The sequence below is a fragment of the Phallusia mammillata genome, chromosome 7 (assembly GCF_965637545.1).
Source record: "Phallusia mammillata chromosome 7, kaPhaMamm4.hap1.1, whole genome shotgun sequence".
Lineage (NCBI taxonomy): Eukaryota > Metazoa > Chordata > Ascidiacea > Phlebobranchia > Ascidiidae > Phallusia > Phallusia mammillata.
The window spans coordinates 21,260,480-21,279,763 of NC_137258.1; the positions used below are offsets into that span (position 1 = coordinate 21,260,480).

The following is a 19,284-nucleotide window of genomic DNA, read 5'->3' on the forward strand; positions in this document are numbered from 1 at the left end:
TAATGTTTTAACACTGCTGAAAAATGAAGCACGGAATAGACCTAAACTAGATGATAAGATTATGTTAGAATTTTTTACGCAAAACTTCAGTACCAAATGTTGCTAAAGTTTTTTTTGATTTATTATAGCTTTTGTCTTTGATATTCTTTACTTTTAACGAAGCCAAGTAAGTAACTAAATAAACTAGTGACTAAACTAGTACTAGTAACTAAGGGTAAAGAAATATCAATAGATATTTCAAAAAACATGTTTATCAATAGATAAATAAAAGTTGTTTATTGTTCTTTTTTGTTGATTGTGGTTGTAAAGAGGCATTTGTAATAGTTAAACATGTTTTCTGAAAAAAGGAACATGTGGCAAACATTGATCTTGATTGCATTTGGCTTTGGATTTTGTCATGGAAACTCTTGTTCAATTGATGATAGCGAAAGGTATTTTAAGTTGTTTTGGGACTTTAAGTACAATAATGTTAGGATACTAACAAAATCACAAATATAGTTTCTGGTAAGCAAAAAAATCACAAAAATAAAAAATCACAAAAAATATCTTTTCAATCTGGCCTTTGTATTGTGAACTAATTTGCAGAAATTACTTTTTTACATTACAATCCAAACTGGTTTTGCATTCAAGTTAGATTTTTAGGTTTGATTTGTTTGTTTGTTTTGGTTTAAGAAAAATTACACAGATTCAACCATGAACAGTTTTTTATGTTTTTTACAGAATTGACTGTTACCCAGAAACTGTTCCTTTCGTGCAAGAGAATTGCGAGAAAAGGGGATGTTGCTATAAACCATACGAAGGAGAGAATGCTGATAACATTCCATGGTGTTATTATCCCAGTGATTATCCTTCTTATCAACTTTCCCAATTAAAAGTAGGATAAACATTTGTTATAAATGAGAATTTGCCAATTAAAAGAAGTGTCATAGGATGGTTTTGAACAACAAAAATTAATCACATCAAGTATTAAGATATACTGCTCTGACAATGTGGGGTCGTTTAAGGCCAAATTTTAACTTGATTATAATTACTTGAGTAATTACTTGATTATTATGCACCCTGGATTGTAGGCCGCATGTTAAGATGTCAAAAAAATAATAAAACTCGCCCTTGATTGTAAGCGCATTTTGTTAGGTTAGGTAATTTTGTCGAATTTCACTGCGTTATGTTGCTACATGATACAACTATGTGTCAACAGTTGTTAGTCATGCAAATAACTGTATCCAGCAGAGCATGTCTAAAGTCAATACACAAACTAATTTCAACCCAAAATCAATTCAAAGGCAGAGGTGTGGAAGTAATATCGGTATAATTTTAAAATTTAAGCCCCACCAATGTTTCCGACAAAAAAAAACTTTAAGCTGCGTTTTACAATTGAATGAATATGGTATATGTTTTTGTAGCAAACATCTCAAGGCTTTTCTGGAAAGCTGATGCAAATGTCCTCTACCCATCAAAGAATTGAGAATGAAATCAATGAACTTGACCTTGGATTATACTTGGAAACACCAACTAGGCTAAGAATTAAAATTAGTGACCCTCACAATAGCAGATATGAAGTTCCAATTGAAACACCAGCTGTGAAAAATGCGACAATGGATCCAACTCTGTATTCAGTTTTCTTTCAATCCAGTCAGTTTGGCATCACTCTGAAACGGCAGTCAAGTGGAAATGTGATTTTCAATTCTTCTGCTGGGCCGTTGATTTTTGCTGACCAGTTTTTGCAGGTATGCAAAAATTGTACAGACATCTGTATTATGTTCTAACAGTTAAAGAAATACAACAAATACAAAAATTTTGTCTGAAACCTACTTAAAAAATTGCTTTGTGTGGGGCAATGTTTTTCAATTTGCAACAGAATAGCAAATTGTAGGTACAGTTTCAATATTTTTCTTCAACATGTATAAATTAGAGAAACATAAAGCAGCATATTTGCATTTCTAAAGCAATAAATAATGTAAGTAATACCATAAATTAAAAAGAAACGTTGGTGGTTTTTATCAAATCAATGCTCGACAGCCATAGGAATCCATTCTGCTTAAATTAATGCTTACTTAGCAAACAAATTCACTTGAGCATCGGTTATATCAAGCATGTGACTTTAATGTTTGCCTTGCATATTTTTTGCATTCTTACTTCATGCCTTTCCAACAGCTATCCACATTCTTGCCATCCAAAAACATTTATGGTCTTGGGGAAAGGCACGAACAAGCACTGGTCAGCACAAACTGGAAAAGAATTGTTTTCTGGAACCGTGACCAAGGGCCTGACTCTAATGCTAATCTGTATGGCTCCCATCCATTCTATATGTGTATAGAAGAGGATGGCAATGCACATGGGGTGTTCCTGCTTAACAGCAATGCAATGGAAGCAGAGTTACAGCCAGCCCCTGCTTTAACATGGAGAACCATCGGTGGTATGTATTGGAGTTCTTACAATTTTACAGTCAATTATGCAGTTAGGTCTTTGTTTAGTAGATTGAAAACTTATTGTAAAATTGTCATAATCCTTAAGTGTATTGTTTTCGGTGTGATTAGAGGTTTTTAAATTGGTGTCATAATCTGAAAAATTCCATTTACCTTCTTTGACAAGGTTGGCAAGCATTAGATATTTATGCATAAACCACCTATTGCAACAAGCAGGCTACTGAAAAGCATTGATTAAATAACTAAACAAATGGTTAAAATTCATGATTCCTATGCAATTAGGATTCTCATACCCTTTTTCATTGTACATTTTTCAAAAATATTTTTTTTGACTTCTATTTATATTTGTTTCTAGGCATCTTGGATTTTTATGTTTTTCTTGGGCCGACACCAGAGGCAGTTATCGAACAATATACAATGGTGGTTGGAAGACCTGTGATGCCCCCATACTGGAGTCTGGGTTTCCATCTGTGCCGATGGGGATATGAAACATCGAATCACACATGGGATATTGTTTCCAAGATGAGAGCAGCTAAAATACCTCAGGTTCTCCATAGCTTAACATTTTTGTAAAATCATGCATAATTGTTTAGAATTAGAAGCTATCATGGAACATAAATATTCATATTTTAATTTGCTTATTGATGTTATACGATATTTTAAACGATTGAAAGCAATTGATCGCAGTTTATAATTTTTTCCTGTGGTGATTGGTATGAAGACAAATTTAATTGACAACAGAAGAAATGTGTAATTCCTTTTCTTGGTAAACAGATTTTATGTTTCAAATTCAGTGTGTAAATAATTTAAACATGTTCATGAAGCCAATCATGTTGGAAATTACGTAAACAGTTTCAATGAAGTATTAGAGAAAGTATTGATGGTTGCTGACACTAAATATAGTGGCACTTATGTTGGTTAAATGTTTCAACATGTTTAAGTTTAAATTAGCAGTCTATACTTTAAACAATTGATAGTACTGTACACAAGCAAAAGAATCAGGTCAAAACTAATCCAACTATTAAAATTAATATTCTTAATGAACTCAATAAATTTTCTAGCCCTTTTTTAAATTAACATTATTTTGTTTGAGCTGTTTGTGTTTGTTTTATCTCTTTAAGTCTACTAAAAATTACTTTTTAATTACTTTTTAGGATGTACAATGGAATGATATTGACTACATGACCTCAAAACGTGACTTCACTTATGACAAAGCAAATTTTGATACTTTGCCTCAAATGGTGAATGACTTGCATAATAATGGGCAACACTATGTGATGATCATTGACCCTGGAGTATCTAATCAGGAAGCAACAGGTTTTTACATTTTTGTTTGCTTTTTTTCACTTTCAGTTACCTTATTCACTAGACTGTAAGTAGCCTTCTGTTATAAGTAGCCCTCAATTAAAAGCCACATGTTAAGGAGTTAAAAAAAAATTGTAAGCCTCATATTGTGATGTTAGATAATATTGTTTCATAATACTTCTTCCTGTTGCTGTATGGAACAACTGTTTTCTAACATATGTCAGTAACACAAATGTTTGGAGCATATGTTGACAAATAATGCTTTACATGCAAAGAATTTGGACTGCGAAGTAAATCAAAAAGCAGGGGTGTAGAAATTATATTGGTGTATAATTTACCGAATCTTTGTTTTTTTATTTTTAAGGCACTTATCCTCCGTATGACGATGGTCTTGCAATGTCAATTTTTATTCAAGATTCTACTGGCACAAAACCTATTGAGGGTCGGGTATGGCCGGGAAAAACAGTTTTTCCTGACTTTACCCATCCACACTCCGGTGCATACTGGCAAAAACAGCTACAAAGTTACCATGACCAGGTACCTTTCGACGGAGTCTGGATTGACATGAATGAACCAAGCAACTTTGCTGATGGCTCAACCGCTGGTTGCCACGGAAATAGCACCCTAGATAACCCACCGTATGTACCCGATGTGACTGGTGCCAAATTATCAGCAAGGACACTGTGTGTGGATTCGAAACAGTACGCTGGTGTTCACTATAACCTTCACAGCCTGTATGGTATGCTGGAAATGAAAGCAACCAGTGAAGCACTAGTTAATATCAGAGGGCAAAGGTCATTTGTAATCTCAAGGTCAACTTTTCCAAGTGCAGGAAAATATGGTGGGCACTGGAATGGTGATATTCTTAGCACTTGGGAAGACCTACAGCAGTCGATTGTGAGTGTTATAAATTTTAATCTGTTCGGGATACCACTAATTGGAGCGGACATTTGTGGGTTCACTAAGAACACCAATGAGGAGTTGTGCATTAGATGGATGCAACTTGGAGCTTTTTATCCATTTATGCGCAATCACAATGATATTTTAATGCGGCCACAAGCTCCTATTGATTTTTCAACAGATGCACAAAACTATATGCGTGATGTGCTCTCAATGCGTTACATGTTGTTGCCACACCTTTACACACTGTTCTATGCAGCAAGTGTCAATGGTACCACAGTAGCAAGAGGCCTATTTTCAGAGTTTCCTACAGATAAAACTGCGCTAATAGTAGACCAACAATTTATGTGGGGGCAGGGACTTTTAATTTCACCGGTGTTACAGAAAGGTGCAAATTCAGTGCATGCCTATTTTCCTAATGGTTTGTGGTATGAATGTATGGATTTTGGCACTACAATTGACTCCAGTGGGTCCTGGTTTGATGTAAATGCACCTATTAACCAGACTGTAGTGCATTTTAGAGGTGGATTTGTTGTACCTGGACAATACCCAGCTGTTAACACACAGAAAAGTAGAATGAATCCACTTATTTTGTTTGTTGCACCTGACCGTTCTGGTAATGCTGCTGGGTCTTTGTATTGGGACGATGGGATAAGTTTGGACTCAGCAAAAGAAAGCAATTTTTTGCTTGCCACTTTTCGTTACAGCCAAAATACTTTGACATCAGAAGTGGCAGCGACTTTTAAAGAAAGTGTAAAACTGGGTACAGTGTTTCTTTTTAATGTTAAGACCAAACCAAGAGATGTTACATTGAATGGTGTCAGTCTCCAATTCCGTATGATAGAAAACAATGCATTAGATATAGAACTGTCTGTAGATGTGAACAAGCCATTTGTAATTAAAGTTTTGCCATAAAAATATGCCATGTTGCAACTGTAATTGTGCAAAGGCGCAATTTGTGTGGCCTATGTGATGCAGTAAATTTTTAGTTATTTTTCTGCAAAATACAGAATTGTTGTCTTTTAAATCATTGCAATTAAGGCCTTTGTAACCTATATGTCTTTGTGTAGCATCAAATCATATTGTGCCCTTTCATATCATACTGTGAAAAAAATACTGTGTTATTTTGATCAAGTAGACAAATGCAATACAATTTTTTCACTATTCAAACCATCTTTATGAGTCTGACAGTATAGCTTTCAGACCTTACAGCATTACAGGCAAGAGTATAAAACACAAATATATTTTGAAAACATTAGCATTGCACATAAAGAATAGACAACAGCAGCTCCAAACAACCACCCTTAGTCTACGACTCTTTGAGCTAGTGCCGATGGCATGATAGCTGATAGTGTCCACCGACATCTTAACTTGGCTTGTCTTGTGTGTATTGCATGGAAACTCTTTAGCCAGTAAGATGTCGCTTTCCATAGAATTGCACTTTTTTCTCAAAAGCAGATGACTTGATAGGGGAATTGATTTCATAAAAAGGATTCATAGAATGCTGTGTCAAAAAAACATTGGTCATTAGAAGCTTACATATTTGATATACTTGTTCCCTTTTTACCTTGATATAAACTTCATAGACATCATGAAAAAATGACTTAATTCCATCCTCATTTTTACTGTCGTGCAGCATAATAAATCTCATGTTGCTTGCTGTCACAAATGCAGATGTAAACCTTAAAAAATGATAAATTTTTAGTATTTTACATCCGATCTCCAAGGCTACAAGCAAAAAATGGAGTAAATTTGTTAAATTTTGCTGAATTTGTTAAATCTTAAAAGAGATAAAGGGAAAAATGAAATGAAAACAACCTGAACGTCGTTTATGGCAGGCCCGAACTTTATGGTTAAAGTAATTAGTCAAAAAGCTCACACACCATTCATTAAACTTGTCCACAGTTCTCAGATACATGTTGTTTGTATTCCACATGTATTCATCGACAAGATCCAATGCTGCATGAGCAATAAATTGATTCAGATGTTTATGGTCGTCTCGCTGCAAAATTATGTATACAATGTTCTTGATTACACACATTATTCATAAAAACAGCATAGGTCATTTCTAATACTTTCTAATTCAGACAACAATGTTGATGAAATTACAAACCATAAAATGACAGACAATTTTATGATTAACGTACTACTGTACCTTTGCTTCACTGCTGCGTGAAGAATTAAATTCCATTTCAAACACAGGGTTGTCACGATGGCCTACGATTGCAAAATAATAACTTGCAGACATTTTATTGTTGATATGGTTATCACTATCAAAACGACAAATTTATTTCTCGTCAATCAAAAGTTTCAGCAATCAGCATGGCTGCAGTGAACCGGATTAAATCCAAACGTTCCGTAAGTGTTTCACAAAATATTTATCTAGCAGAGCCTGAAATTAAAAATAAAGCACTGCAATGAATAGGTAAGCATCGAGTTTCTAAGATTTGTGGATTACATCAAAGTAGGACTGACTTTCATAAATTTCGAATTTAAAATTTTCTAGTACAGTCAAACTTCGATACTATGCCACCTTGATATTATGCCACCCTCGCTACTATACCACTTTTGATCGTCACCAACTAAATTCAATAGAAAATATATTTACTATTCCACCCCGTCCCCTTACCCTTGATACTATGACACATGAGAGTACAGTATTACTGTATTAACGGTCTGGTTCCGGATTAAAATTGGGCCTTTTGACAATTTTCGTTTTGAGCTCATGATAAAACAGAGAAAAAATGAAAAAAAATGTTTATTGAGCAAATAAACGTGGCCATGTTAAGAGGTTTCACGGCTTTGCAGCGAGTTATGTAAACGCCATTCCGTGCTTGTGTCACAACCAAATAACAGATCTTGTTTGTTCTATACACGATCTATCCGTTTTTTGTAATAAATTATACTGTATACTGTACCTTATACTATATACTGTAATAAATTAAAATCGCACAACACAACATGGCATTACAGTACATTTTCACGTCACAAGACTATTTTTACAACCAACCCTCGGTACTATGCCACCCTCGGTACTATGCTACTTTCTCCCGGTCTCAAAGGGTGGCATAGTATCGAAGTTTGAGTGCATCCGCTTCCTACCGAACCTCCAAACCAGTTTTGAAAATCGAAAATTTGACCCGATTTTTGAAAAAACCCTAATTTTTGGGGGTCTTAAAATCGAAGAAAAATCCGGTTTTCGGTGGGTTTTCACCGGAATATTCCAGTTTCAAACTGGTTTAGACCGGTTTCTGCCTCCTACCGAACCTCCAAACCGGTTTAAACCGGTTTTGAAAATCGAAAATTTTGACCCGATTTTTGAAAAAACCCTAAGGCTATAGCCTTTCCGTTTTTTCGATTTTTGGGGGTCTTAAAATCGAAGAAAAATCCGGTTTTCGGTGAGTTTTCACCGGAATATTCCAGTTTCAAACTGGTTTAGACCGGTTTCTGCCTCCTACCGAACCTCCAAACCGGTTTAAACCGGTTTTGAAAATCGAAAATTTTGACCCGATTTTTGAAAAAACCCTAAGGCTATAGCCTTTCCGATTTTTCGATTTTTGGGGGTCAAAAAATCGAAGAAAAATCCGGTTTTCGGTGGGTTTTCATCGGAATATTCCAGTTTCAAACTGGTTTAGACCGGTTTCTGCCTCCTACCGAACCTCCAAACCGGTTCAAACCGGTTTTGAAAATCGAAAATTTTGAACCGAATTTTGAAAAAACCCTAAGGCTATAGCCTTTCCGTTTTTTCGATTTTTGGGGGTCAAAAAATCGAAGAAAAATCCGGTTTTCGGTGAGTTTTCACCGGAATATTCCAGTTTCAAACTGGTTTAGACCGGTTTCTGCCTCCTACCGAACCTCCAAACCGGTTTAAACCGGTTTTGAAAATCGAAAATTTTGACCCGATTTTTGAAAAAACCCTAAGGCTATAGCCTTTCCGTTTTTTCGATTTTTGGGGGTCTTAAAATCGAAGAAAAATCCGGTTTTCGGTGGGTTTTCACCGGAATATTCCAGTTTCAAACTGGTTTAGACCGGTTTCTGCCTCCTACCGAACCTCCAAACCGGTTTGAACCGGTTTTGAAAATCGAAAATTTTGACCCGATTTTTGAAAAAACCCTAAGGCTATAGCCTTCCGTTTTTTCGATTTTTGGGGGTCTTAAAATCGAAGAAAAATCCGGTTTTCGGTGGGTTTTCACCGGAATATTCCAGTTTCAAACTGGTTTAGACCGGTTTCTGCCTCCTACCGAACCTCCAAACCGGTTTGAACCGGTTTTGAAAATCGAAAATTTTGACCCGATTTTTGAAAAAACCCTAAGGCTATAGCCTTTCCGTTTTTTCGATTTTTGGGGGTCAAAAAATCGAAGAAAAATCCGGTTTTCGGTGAGTTTTCACCGGAATATTCCAGTTTCAAACTGGTTTAGACCGGTTTCTGCCTCCTACCGAACCTCCAAACCGGTTTAAACCGGTTTTGAAAATCGAAAATTTTGACCCGATTTTTGAAAAAACCCTAAGGCTATAGCCTTTCCGTTTTTTCGATTTTTGGGGGTCTTAAAATCGAAGAAAAATACGGTTTTCGGTGGGTTTTCATCGGAATATTCCAGTTTCAAACTGGTTTAGACCGGTTTCTGCCTCCTACCGAACCTCCAAACCGGTTTAAACCGGTTTTGAAAATCGAAAATTTTGACCCGATTTTTGAAAAAACCCTAAGGCTATAGCCTTTCCGTTTTTTCGATTTTGGGGGTCAAAAAATCGAAGAAAAATCCGGTTTTCGGTGGGTTTTCACCGGAATATTCCAGTTTCAAACTGGTTTAGACCGGTTTCTGCCTCCTACCGAACCTCCAAACCGGTTTAAACCGGTTTTGAAAATCGAAAATTTTGACCCGATTTTTGAAAAAAACCTAAGGCCATAGCCTTTCCTTTTTTTCGATTTTTGGGGGTCTTAAAATCGAAGAAAAATCCGGTTTTCGGTGAGTTTTCACCGGAATATTCCAGTTTCAAACTGGTTTAGACCGGTTTCTGACTCCTACCGAACCTCCAAACCGGTTTAAACCGGTTTTGAAAATCGAAAATTTTGACCCGATTTTTGAAAAAACCCTAAGGCTATAGCCTTTCCGTTTTTTCGATTTTTGGGGGTCTTAAAATCGAAGAAAAATCCGGTTTTCGGTGGGTTTTCACCGGAATATTCCAGTTTCAAACTGGTTTAGACCGGTTTCTGCCTCCTACCGAACCTCCAAACCGGTTTAAACCGGTTTTGAAAATCGAAAATTTTGACCCGATTTTTGAAAAAACCCTAAGGCTATAGCCTTTCCGTTTTTTCGATTTTTGGGGGTCAAAAAATCGAAGAAAAATCCGGTTTTCGGTGGGTTTTCATCGGAATATTCCAGTTTCAAACTGGTTTAGACCGGTTTCTGCCTCCTACCGAACCTCCAAACCGGTTTGAACCGGTTTTGAAAATCGAAAATTTTGAACCGAATTTTGAAAAAACCCTAAGGCTATAGCCTTTCCGTTTTTTCGATTTTTGGGGGTCTTAACATCGAAGAAAAATCCGGTTTTCGGTGAGTTTTCACCGGAATATTCCAGTTTCAAACTGGTTTAGACCGGTTTCTGCCTCCTACCGAACCTCCAAACCGGTTTTGAAAATCGAAAATTTTGACCCGATTTTTGAAAAAACCCTAAGGCTTAGCCTTTCCGTTTTTTCGATTTTTGGGGGTCAAAAAATCGAAGAAAAATCCGGTTTTCGGTGGGTTTTCACCGGAATATTCCAGTTTCAAACTGGTTTAGACCGGTTTCTGCCTCCTACCGAACCTCCAAACCGGTTTGAACCGGTTTTGAAAATCGAAAATTTTGAACCGAATTTTGAAAAAACCCTAAGGCTATAGCCTTTCCGTTTTTTCGATTTTTGGGGGTCTTAAAATCGAAGAAAAATCCGGTTTTCGGTGGGTTTTCACCGGAATATTCCAGTTTCAAACTGGTTTAGACCGGTTTCTGCCTCCTACCGAACCTCCAAACCGGTTTAAACCGGTTTTGAAAATCGAAAATTTTGACCCGATTTTTGAAAAAACCCTAAGGCTATAGCCTTTCCGTTTTTTCGATTTTTGGGGGTCAAAAAATCGAAGAAAAATCCGGTTTTCGGTGGGTTTTCATCGGAATATTCCAGTTTCAAACTGGTTTAGACCGGCTTCTGCCTCCTACCGAACCTCCAAACCGGTTTAAACCGGTTTTGAAAATCGAAAATTTTGACCCGATTTTTGAAAAAAACCTAAGGCTATAGCCTTTCCTTTTTTTCGATTTTTGGGGGTCTTAAAATCGAAGAAAAATCCGGTTTTCGGTGAGTTTTCACCGGAATATTCCAGTTTCAAACTGGTTTAGACCGGTTTCTGACTCCTACCGAACCTCCAAACCGGTTTAAACCGGTTTTGAAAATCGAAAATTTTGACCCGATTTTTGAAAAAACCCTAAGGCTATAGCCTTTCCGTTTTTTCGATTTTTGGGGGTCTTAAAATCGAAGAAAAATCCGGTTTTCGGTGGGTTTTCACCGGAATATTCCAGTTTCAAACTGGTTTAGACCGGTTTCTGCCTCCTACCGAACCTCCAAACCGGTTTAAACCGGTTTTGAAAATCGAAAATTTTGACCCGATTTTTGAAAAAACCCTAAGGCTATAGCCTTTCCGTTTTTTCGATTTTTGGGGGTCAAAAAATCGAAGAAAAATCCGGTTTTCGGTGGGTTTTCATCGGAATATTCCAGTTTCAAACTGGTTTAGACCGGTTTCTGCCTCCTACCGAACCTCCAAACCGGTTTGAACCGGTTTTGAAAATCGAAAATTTTGAACCGAATTTTGAAAAAACCCTAAGGCTATAGCCTTTCCGTTTTTTCGATTTTTGGGGGTCTTAACATCGAAGAAAAATCCGGTTTTCGGTGAGTTTTCACCGGAATATTCCAGTTTCAAACTGGTTTAGACCGGTTTCTGCCTCCTACCGAACCTCCAAACCGGTTTTGAAAATCGAAAATTTTGACCCGATTTTTGAAAAAACCCTAAGGCTTAGCCTTTCCGTTTTTTCGATTTTTGGGGGTCAAAAAATCGAAGAAAAATCCGGTTTTCGGTGGGTTTTCACCGGAATATTCCAGTTTCAAACTGGTTTAGACCGGTTTCTGCCTCCTACCGAACCTCCAAACCGGTTTGAACCGGTTTTGAAAATCGAAAATTTTGAACCGAATTTTGAAAAAACCCTAAGGCTATAGCCTTTCCGTTTTTTCGATTTTTGGGGGTCTTAAAATCGAAGAAAAATCCGGTTTTCGGTGGGTTTTCACCGGAATATTCCAGTTTCAAACTGGTTTAGACCGGTTTCTGCCTCCTACCGAACCTCCAAACCGGTTTAAACCGGTTTTGAAAATCGAAAATTTTGACCCGATTTTTGAAAAAACCCTAAGGCTATAGCCTTTCCGTTTTTTCGATTTTTGGGGGTCAAAAAATCGAAGAAAAATCCGGTTTTCGGTGGGTTTTCATCGGAATATTCCAGTTTCAAACTGGTTTAGACCGGCTTCTGCCTCCTACCGAACCTCCAAACCGGTTTAAACCGGTTTTGAAAATCGAAAATTTTGACCCGATTTTTGAAAAAAACCTAAGGCTATAGCCTTTCCGTTTTTTCGATTTTTGGGGGTCTTAAAATCGAAGAAAAATCCGGTTTTCGGTGGGTTTTCACCGGAATATTCCAGTTTCAAACTGGTTTAGACCGGTTTCTGACTCCTACCGAACCTCCAAACCGGTTTAAACCGGTTTTGTAAATCGAAAATTTTGACCCGATTTTTGAAAAAACCCTAAGGCTATAGCCTTTCCGTTTTTTCGATTTTTGGGGGTCAAAAAATCGAAGAAAAATCCGGTTTTCGGTGGGTTTTCACCGGAATATTCCAGTTTCAAACTGGTTTAGACCGGTTTCTGCCTCCTACCGAACCTCCAAACCGGTTTAAACCGGTTTTGAAAATCGAAAATTTTGACCCGATTTTTGAAAAAACCCTAAGGCTATAGCCTTTCCGTTTTTTCGATTTTTGGGGGTCAAAAAATCGAAGAAAAATCCGGTTTTCGGTGGGTTTTCATCGGAATATTCCAGTTTCAAACTGGTTTAGACCGGCTTCTGCCTCCTACCGAACCTCCAAACCGGTTTAAACCGGTTTTGAAAATCGAAAATTTTGACCCGATTTTTGAAAAAAACCTAAGGCTATAGCCTTTCCGTTTTTTCGATTTTTGGGGGTCTTAAAATCGAAGAAAAATCCGGTTTTCGGTGGGTTTTCACCGGAATATTCCAGTTTCAAACTGGTTTAGACCGGTTTCTGACTCCTACCGAACCTCCAAACCGGTTTAAACCGGTTTTGTAAATCGAAAATTTTGACCCGATTTTTGAAAAAACCCTAAGGCTATAGGCCTTTCCGTTTTTTCGATTTTTGGGGGTCAAAAAATCGAAGAAAAATCCGGTTTTCGGTGGGTTTTCACCGGAATATTCCAGTTTCAAACTGGTTTAGACCGGTTTCTGCCTCCTACCGAACCTCCAAACCGGTTTAAACCGGTTTTGAAAATCGAAAATTTTGACCCGATTTTTGAAAAAACCCTAAGGCTATAGCCTTTCCGTTTTTTCGATTTTTGGGGGTCAAAAAATCGAAGAAAAATCCGGTTTTCGGTGGGTTTTCATCGGAATATTCCAGTTTCAAACTGGTTTAGACCGGTTTCTGCCTCCTACCGAACCTCCAAACCGGTTTAAACCGGTTTTGAAAATCGAAAATTTTGACCCGATTTTTGAAAAAAACCTAAGGCCATAGCCTTTCCGTTTTTTCGATTTTTGGGGGTCTTAAAATCGAAGAAAAATCCGGTTTTCGGTGAGTTTTCACCGGAATATTCCAGTTTCAAACTGGTTTAGACCGGTTTCTGCCTCCTACCGAACCTCCAAACCGGTTTTGAAAATCGAAAATTTTGAACCGATTTTTGAAAAAACCCTAAGGCTTAGCCTTTCCGTTTTTTCGATTTTTGGGGGTCAAAAAATCGAAGAAAAATCCGGTTTTCGGTGGGTTTTCACCGGAATATTCCAGTTTCAAACTGGTTTAGACCGGTTTCTGCCTCCTACCGAACCTCCAAACCGGTTTGAACCGGTTTTGAAAATCGAAAATTTTGAACCGAATTTTGAAAAAACCCTAAGGCTATAGCCTTTCCGTTTTTTCGATTTTTGGGGGTCTTAAAATCGAAGAAAAATCCGGTTTTCGGTGAGTTTTCACCGGAATATTCCAGTTTCAAACTGGTTTAGACCGGTTTCTGCCTCCTACCGAACCTCCAAACCGGTTTTGAAAATCGAAAATTTTGAACCGATTTTTGAAAAAACCCTAAGGCTTAGCCTTTCCGTTTTTTCGATTTTTGGGGGTCAAAAAATCGAAGAAAAATCCGGTTTTCGGTGGGTTTTCACCGGAATATTCCAGTTTCAAACTGGTTTAGACCGGTTTCTGCCTCCTACCGAACCTCCAAACCGGTTTGAACCGGTTTTGAAAATCGAAAATTTTGAACCGAATTTTGAAAAAACCCTAAGGCTATAGCCTTTCCGTTTTTTCGATTTTTGGGGGTCTTAAAATCGAAGAAAAATCCGGTTTTCGGTGGGTTTTCACCGGAATATTCCAGTTTCAAACTGGTTTAGACCGGTTTCTGCCTCCTACCGAACCTCCAAACCGGTTCAAACCGGTTTTGAAAATCGAAAATTTTGACCCGATTTTTGAAAAAAACCTAAGGCCATTGCCTTTCCGTTTTTTCGATTTTTGGGGGTCTTAAAATCGAAGAAAAATCCGGTTTTCGGTGGGTTTTCATCGGAATATTCCAGTTTCAAACTGGTTTAGACCGGTTTCTGCCTCCTACCGAACCTCCAAACCGGTTTAAACCGGTTTTGAAAATCGAAAATTTTGACCCGATTTTTGAAAAAAACCTAAGGCTATAGCCTTTCCGTTTTTTCGATTTTTGGGGGTCTTAAAATCGAAGAAAAATCCGGTTTTCGGTGGGTTTTCACCGGAATATTCCAGTTTCAAACTGGTTTAGACCGGTTTCTGACTCCTACCGAACCTCCAAACCGGTTTAAACCGGTTTTGAAAATCGAAAATTTTGACCCGAATTTTGAAAAAACCCTAAGGCTATAGCCTTTCCGTTTTTTCGATTTTTGGGGGTCAAAAAATCGAAGAAAAATCCGGTTTTCGGTGGGTTTTCATCGGAATATTCCAGTTTCAAACTGGTTTAGACCGGTTTCTGCCTCCTACCGAACCTCCAAACCGGTTTAAACCGGTTTTGAAAATCGAAAATTTTGACCCGATTTTTGAAAAAACCCTAAGGCTATAGCCTTTCCGTTTTTTCGATTTTTGGGGGTCAAAAAATCGAAGAAAAATCCGGTTTTCGGTGGGTTTTCACCGGAATATTCCAGTTTCAAACTGGTTTAGACCGGTTTCTGCCTCCTACCGAACCTCCAAACCGGTTTAAACCGGTTTTGAAAATCGAAAATTTTGACCCGATTTTTGAAAAAAACCTAAGGCTATAGCCTTTCCGTTTTTTCGATTTTTGGGGGTCTTAAAATCGAAGAAAAATCCGGTTTTCGGTGGGTTTTCACCGGAATATTCCAGTTTCAAACTGGTTTAGACCGGTTTCTGACTCCTACCGAACCTCCAAACCGGTTTAAACCGGTTTTGAAAATCGAAAATTTTGACCCGAATTTTGAAAAAACCCTAAGGCTATAGCCTTTCCGTTTTTTCGATTTTTGGGGGTCAAAAAATCGAAGAAAAATCCGGTTTTCGGTGGGTTTTCATCGAAATATTCCAGTTTCAAACTGGTTTAGACCGGTTTCTGCCTCCTACCGAACCTCCAAACCGGTTTAAACCGGTTTTGAAAATCGAAAATTTTGACCCGATTTTTGAAAAAACCCTAAGGCTATAGCCTTTCCGTTTTTTCGATTTTTGGGGGTCAAAAAATCGAAGAAAAATCCGGTTTTCGGTGGGTTTTCACCGGAATATTCCAGTTTCAAACTGGTTTAGACCGGTTTCTGCCTCCTACCGAACCTCCAAACCGGTTTAAACCGGTTTTGAAAATCGAAAATTTTGACCCGATTTTTGAAAAAACCCTAAGGCTATAGCCTTTCCGTTTTTTCGATTTTTGGGGGTCAAAAAATCGAAGAAAAATCCGGTTTTCGGTGGGTTTTCACCGGAATATTCCAGTTTCAAACTGGTTTAGACCGGTTTCTGCCTCCTACCGAACCTCCAAACCGGTTTAAACCGGTTTTGAAAATCGAATATTTTGACCCGAATTTTGAAAAAACCCTAAGGCTATAGCCTTTCCGTTTTTTCGATTTTTGGGGGTCAAAAAATCGAAGAAAAATCCGGTTTTCGGTGGGTTTTCACCGGAATATTCCAGTTTCAAACTGGTTTAGACCGGTTTCTGCCTCCTACCGAACCTCCAAACCGGTTTAAACCGGTTTTGAAAATCGAAAATTTTGACCCGATTTTTGAAAAAACCCTAAGGCTATAGCCTTTCCGTTTTTTCGATTTTTGGGGGTCAAAAAATCGAAGAAAAATCCGGTTTTCGGTGGGTTTTCACCGGAATATTCCAGTTTCAAACTGGTTTAGACCGGTTTCTGCCTCCTACCGAACCTCCAAACCGGTTTAAACCGGTTTTGAAAATCGAAAATTTTGACCCGAATTTTGAAAAAACCCTAAGGCTATAGCCTTTCCGTTTTTTCGATTTTTGGGGGTCTTAAAATCGAAGAAAAATCCGGTTTTCGGTGGGTTTTCACCGGAATATTCCAGTTTCAAACTGGTTTAGACCGGTTTCTGCCTCCTACCGAACCTCCAAACCGGTTTAAACCGGTTTTGAAAATCGAAAATTTTGACCCGATTTTTGAAAAAACCCTAAGGCTATAGCCTTTCCGTTTTTTCGATTTTTGGGGGTCAAAAAATCGAAGAAAAATCCGGTTTTCGGTGGGTTTTCACCGGAATATTCCAGTTTCAAACTGGTTTAGACCGGTTTCTGCCTCCTACCGAACCTCCAAACCGGTTTAAACCGGTTTTGAAAATCGAAAATTTTGACCCGATTTTTGAAAAAACCCTAAGACTATAGCCTTTCCGTTTTTTCGATTTTTGGGGGTCAAAAAATCGAAGAAAAATCCGGTTTTCGGTGGGTTTTCACCGGAATATTCCAGTTTCAAACTGGTTTAGACCGGTTTCTGCCTCCTACCGAACCTCCAAACCGGTTTAAACCGGTTTTGAAAATCGAAAATTTTGACCCGAATTTTGAAAAAACCCTAAGGCTATAGCCTTTCCGTTTTTTCGATTTTTGGGGGTCAAAAAATCGAAGAAAAATCCGGTTTTCGGTGGGTTTTCATCGAAATATTCCAGTTTCAAACTGGTTTAGACCGGTTTCTGCCTCCTACCGAACCTCCAAACCGGTTTGAACCGGTTTTGAAAATCGAAAATTTTGACCCGATTTTTGAAAAAACCCTAAGGCTATAGCCTTTCCGTTTTTTCGATTTTTGGGGGTCAAAAAATCGAAGAAAAATCCGGTTTTCGGTGGGTTTTCACCGGAATATTCCAGTTTCAAACTGGTTTAGACCGGTTTCTGCCTCCTACCGAACCTCCAAACCGGTTTAAACCGGTTTTGAAAATCGAAAATTTTGACCCGATTTTTGAAAAAACCCTAAGGCTATAGCCTTTCCGTTTTTTCGATTTTTGGGGGTCAAAAAATCGAAGAAAAATCCGGTTTTCGGTGGGTTTTCACCGGAATATTCCAGTTTCAAACTGGTTTAGACCGGTTTCTGCCTCCTACCGAACCTCCAAACCGGTTTAAACCGGTTTTGAAAATCGAAAATTTTGACCCGAATTTTGAAAAAACCCTAAGGCTATAGCCTTTCCGTTTTTTCGATTTTTGGGGGTCAAAAAATCGAAGAAAAATCCGGTTTTCGGTGGGTTTTCACCGGAATATTCCAGTTTCAAACTGGTTTAGACCGGTTTCTGCCTCCTACCGAACCTCCAAACCGGTTTAAACCGGTTTTGAAAATCGAAAATTTTGACCCGAATTTTGAAAAAACCCTAAGGCTATAGCCTTTCCGTTTTTTCGATTTTTGGGGGTCAAAAAATCGAAGAAAAATCCGGTTTTCGGTGGGTTTTCACCGGAATATTCCAGTTTCAAACTGGTTTAGACCGGTTTCTGCCTCCTACCGAACCTCCAAACCGGTTTAAACCGGTTTTGAAAATCGAAAATTTTGACCCGATTTTTGAAAAAACCCTAAGGCTATAGCCTTTCCGTTTTTTCGATTTTTGGGGGTCAAAAAATCGAAGAAAAATCCGGTTTTCGGTGGGTTTTCACCGGAATATTCCAGTTTCAAACTGGTTTAGACCGGTTTCTGCCTCCTACCGAACCTCCAAACCGGTTTAAACCGGTTTTGAAAATCGAAAATTTTGACCCGATTTTTGAAAAAACCCTAAGGCTATAGCCTTTCCGTTTTTTCGATTTTTGGGGGTCAAAAAATCGAAGAAAAATCCGGTTTTCGGTGGGTTTTCACCGGAATATTCCAGTTTCAAACTGGTTTAGACCGGTTTCTGCCTCCTACCGAACCTCCAAACCGGTTTAAACCGGTTTTGAAAATCGAAAATTTTGACCCGATTTTTGAAAAAACCCTAAGGCTATAGCCTTTCCGTTTTTTCGATTTTTGGGGGTCAAAAAATCGAAGAAAAATCCGGTTTTCGGTGGGTTTTCACCGGAATATTCCAGTTTCAAACTGGTTTAGACCGGTTTCTGCCTCCTACCGAACCTCCAAACCGGTTTAAACCGGTTTTGAAAATCGAAAATTTTGACCCGATTTTTGAAAAAAACCTAAGGCTATAGCCTTTCCGTTTTTTCGATTTTTGGGGGTCAAAAAATCGAAGAAAAATCCGGTTTTCGGTGGGTTTTCACCGGAATATTCCAGTTTCAAACTGGTTTAGACCGGTTTCTGCCTCCTACCGAACCTCCAAACCGGTTTAAACCGGTTTTGAAAATCGAAAATTTTGACCCGATTTTTGAAAAAACCCTAAGGCTATAGCCTTTCCGTTTTTTCGATTTTTGGGGGTCAAAAAATCGAAGAAAAATCCGGTTTTCGGTGGGTTTTCACCGGAATATTCCAGTTTCAAACTGGTTTAGACCGGTTTCTGCCTCCTACCGAACCTCCAAACCGGTTTAAACCGGTTTTGAAAATCGAAAATTTTGACCCGATTTTTGAAAAAACCCTAAGGCTATAGCCTTTCCGTTTTTTCGATTTTTGGGGGTCAAAAAATCGAAGAAAAATCCGGTTTTCGGTGGGTTTTCACCGGAATATTCCAGTTTCAAACTGGTTTAGACCGGTTTCTGCCTCCTACCGAACCTCCAAACCGGTTTAAACCGGTTTTGAAAATCGAAAATTTTGACCCGATTTTTGAAAAAACCCTAAGGCTATAGCCTTTCCGTTTTTTCGATTTTTGGGGGTCAAAAAATCGAAGAAAAATCCGGTTTTCGGTGGGTTTTCACCGGAATATTCCAGTTTCAAACTGGTTTAGACCGGTTTCTGCCTCCTACCGAACCTCCAAACCGGTTTAAACCGGTTTTGAAAATCGAAAATTTTGACCCGATTTTTGAAAAAACCC

At 38.1% G+C, this 19,284-nt stretch overlaps 2 protein-coding genes across 2 annotated transcripts; one reads left to right on the top strand and one right to left on the bottom strand.

The window, feature by feature from the left end:
* Window positions 1-270: 270 nt before the first annotated feature.
* Window positions 271-5,801, top strand: LOC145238638 (lysosomal alpha-glucosidase-like). The gene is made up of 7 exons (XM_080101870.1): window positions 271-431; window positions 721-874; window positions 1,404-1,727; window positions 2,155-2,416; window positions 2,782-2,972; window positions 3,581-3,743; window positions 4,096-5,801. The coding sequence occupies exons 1-7, from the start codon at window positions 331-333 to the stop codon at window positions 5,544-5,546; spliced, it is 2,646 nt and encodes an 881-aa protein (XP_079957996.1). The 5' UTR covers window positions 271-330; the 3' UTR covers window positions 5,547-5,801.
* A 57-nt stretch (window positions 5,802-5,858) lies between these two features.
* Window positions 5,859-6,992, bottom strand: LOC145238639 (trafficking protein particle complex subunit 2-like). The gene is made up of 4 exons (XM_080101871.1): window positions 6,787-6,992; window positions 6,515-6,633; window positions 6,199-6,313; window positions 5,859-6,135 (listed from the first exon to the last, which is right to left on the bottom strand). The coding sequence occupies exons 1-4, from the start codon at window positions 6,877-6,879 to the stop codon at window positions 6,037-6,039; spliced, it is 426 nt and encodes a 141-aa protein (XP_079957997.1). The 5' UTR covers window positions 6,880-6,992; the 3' UTR covers window positions 5,859-6,036.
* Between the last annotated feature and the right edge of the window lie 12,292 nt (window positions 6,993-19,284).

Bases quoted from the DNA above. Each gene is read 5' to 3' on its own strand.
- LOC145238638 (XM_080101870.1), top strand. From the start codon at position 331: ATGTTTTCTGAAAAAAGGAACATGTGGCAAACATTGATCTTGATTGCA. The intron at 1,728-2,154 runs GTATGCAAAAAT...CCTTTCCAACAG, and splicing joins TTGCTGACCAGTTTTTGCAG to CTATCCACATTCTTGCCATC. The intron at 2,973-3,580 runs GTTCTCCATAGC...ATTACTTTTTAG, and splicing joins GAGCAGCTAAAATACCTCAG to GATGTACAATGGAATGATAT.
- LOC145238639 (XM_080101871.1), bottom strand. From the start codon at position 6,879: ATGTCTGCAAGTTATTATTTTGCAATCGTAGGCCATCGTGACAACCCT. The intron at 6,314-6,514 runs GTGTGTGAGCTT...TCATTTTTTAAG, and splicing joins GTGGACAAGTTTAATGAATG to GTTTACATCTGCATTTGTGA. The intron at 6,136-6,198 runs GTAAAAAGGGAA...TTTTTGACACAG, and splicing joins TCTATGAAGTTTATATCAAG to CATTCTATGAATCCTTTTTA.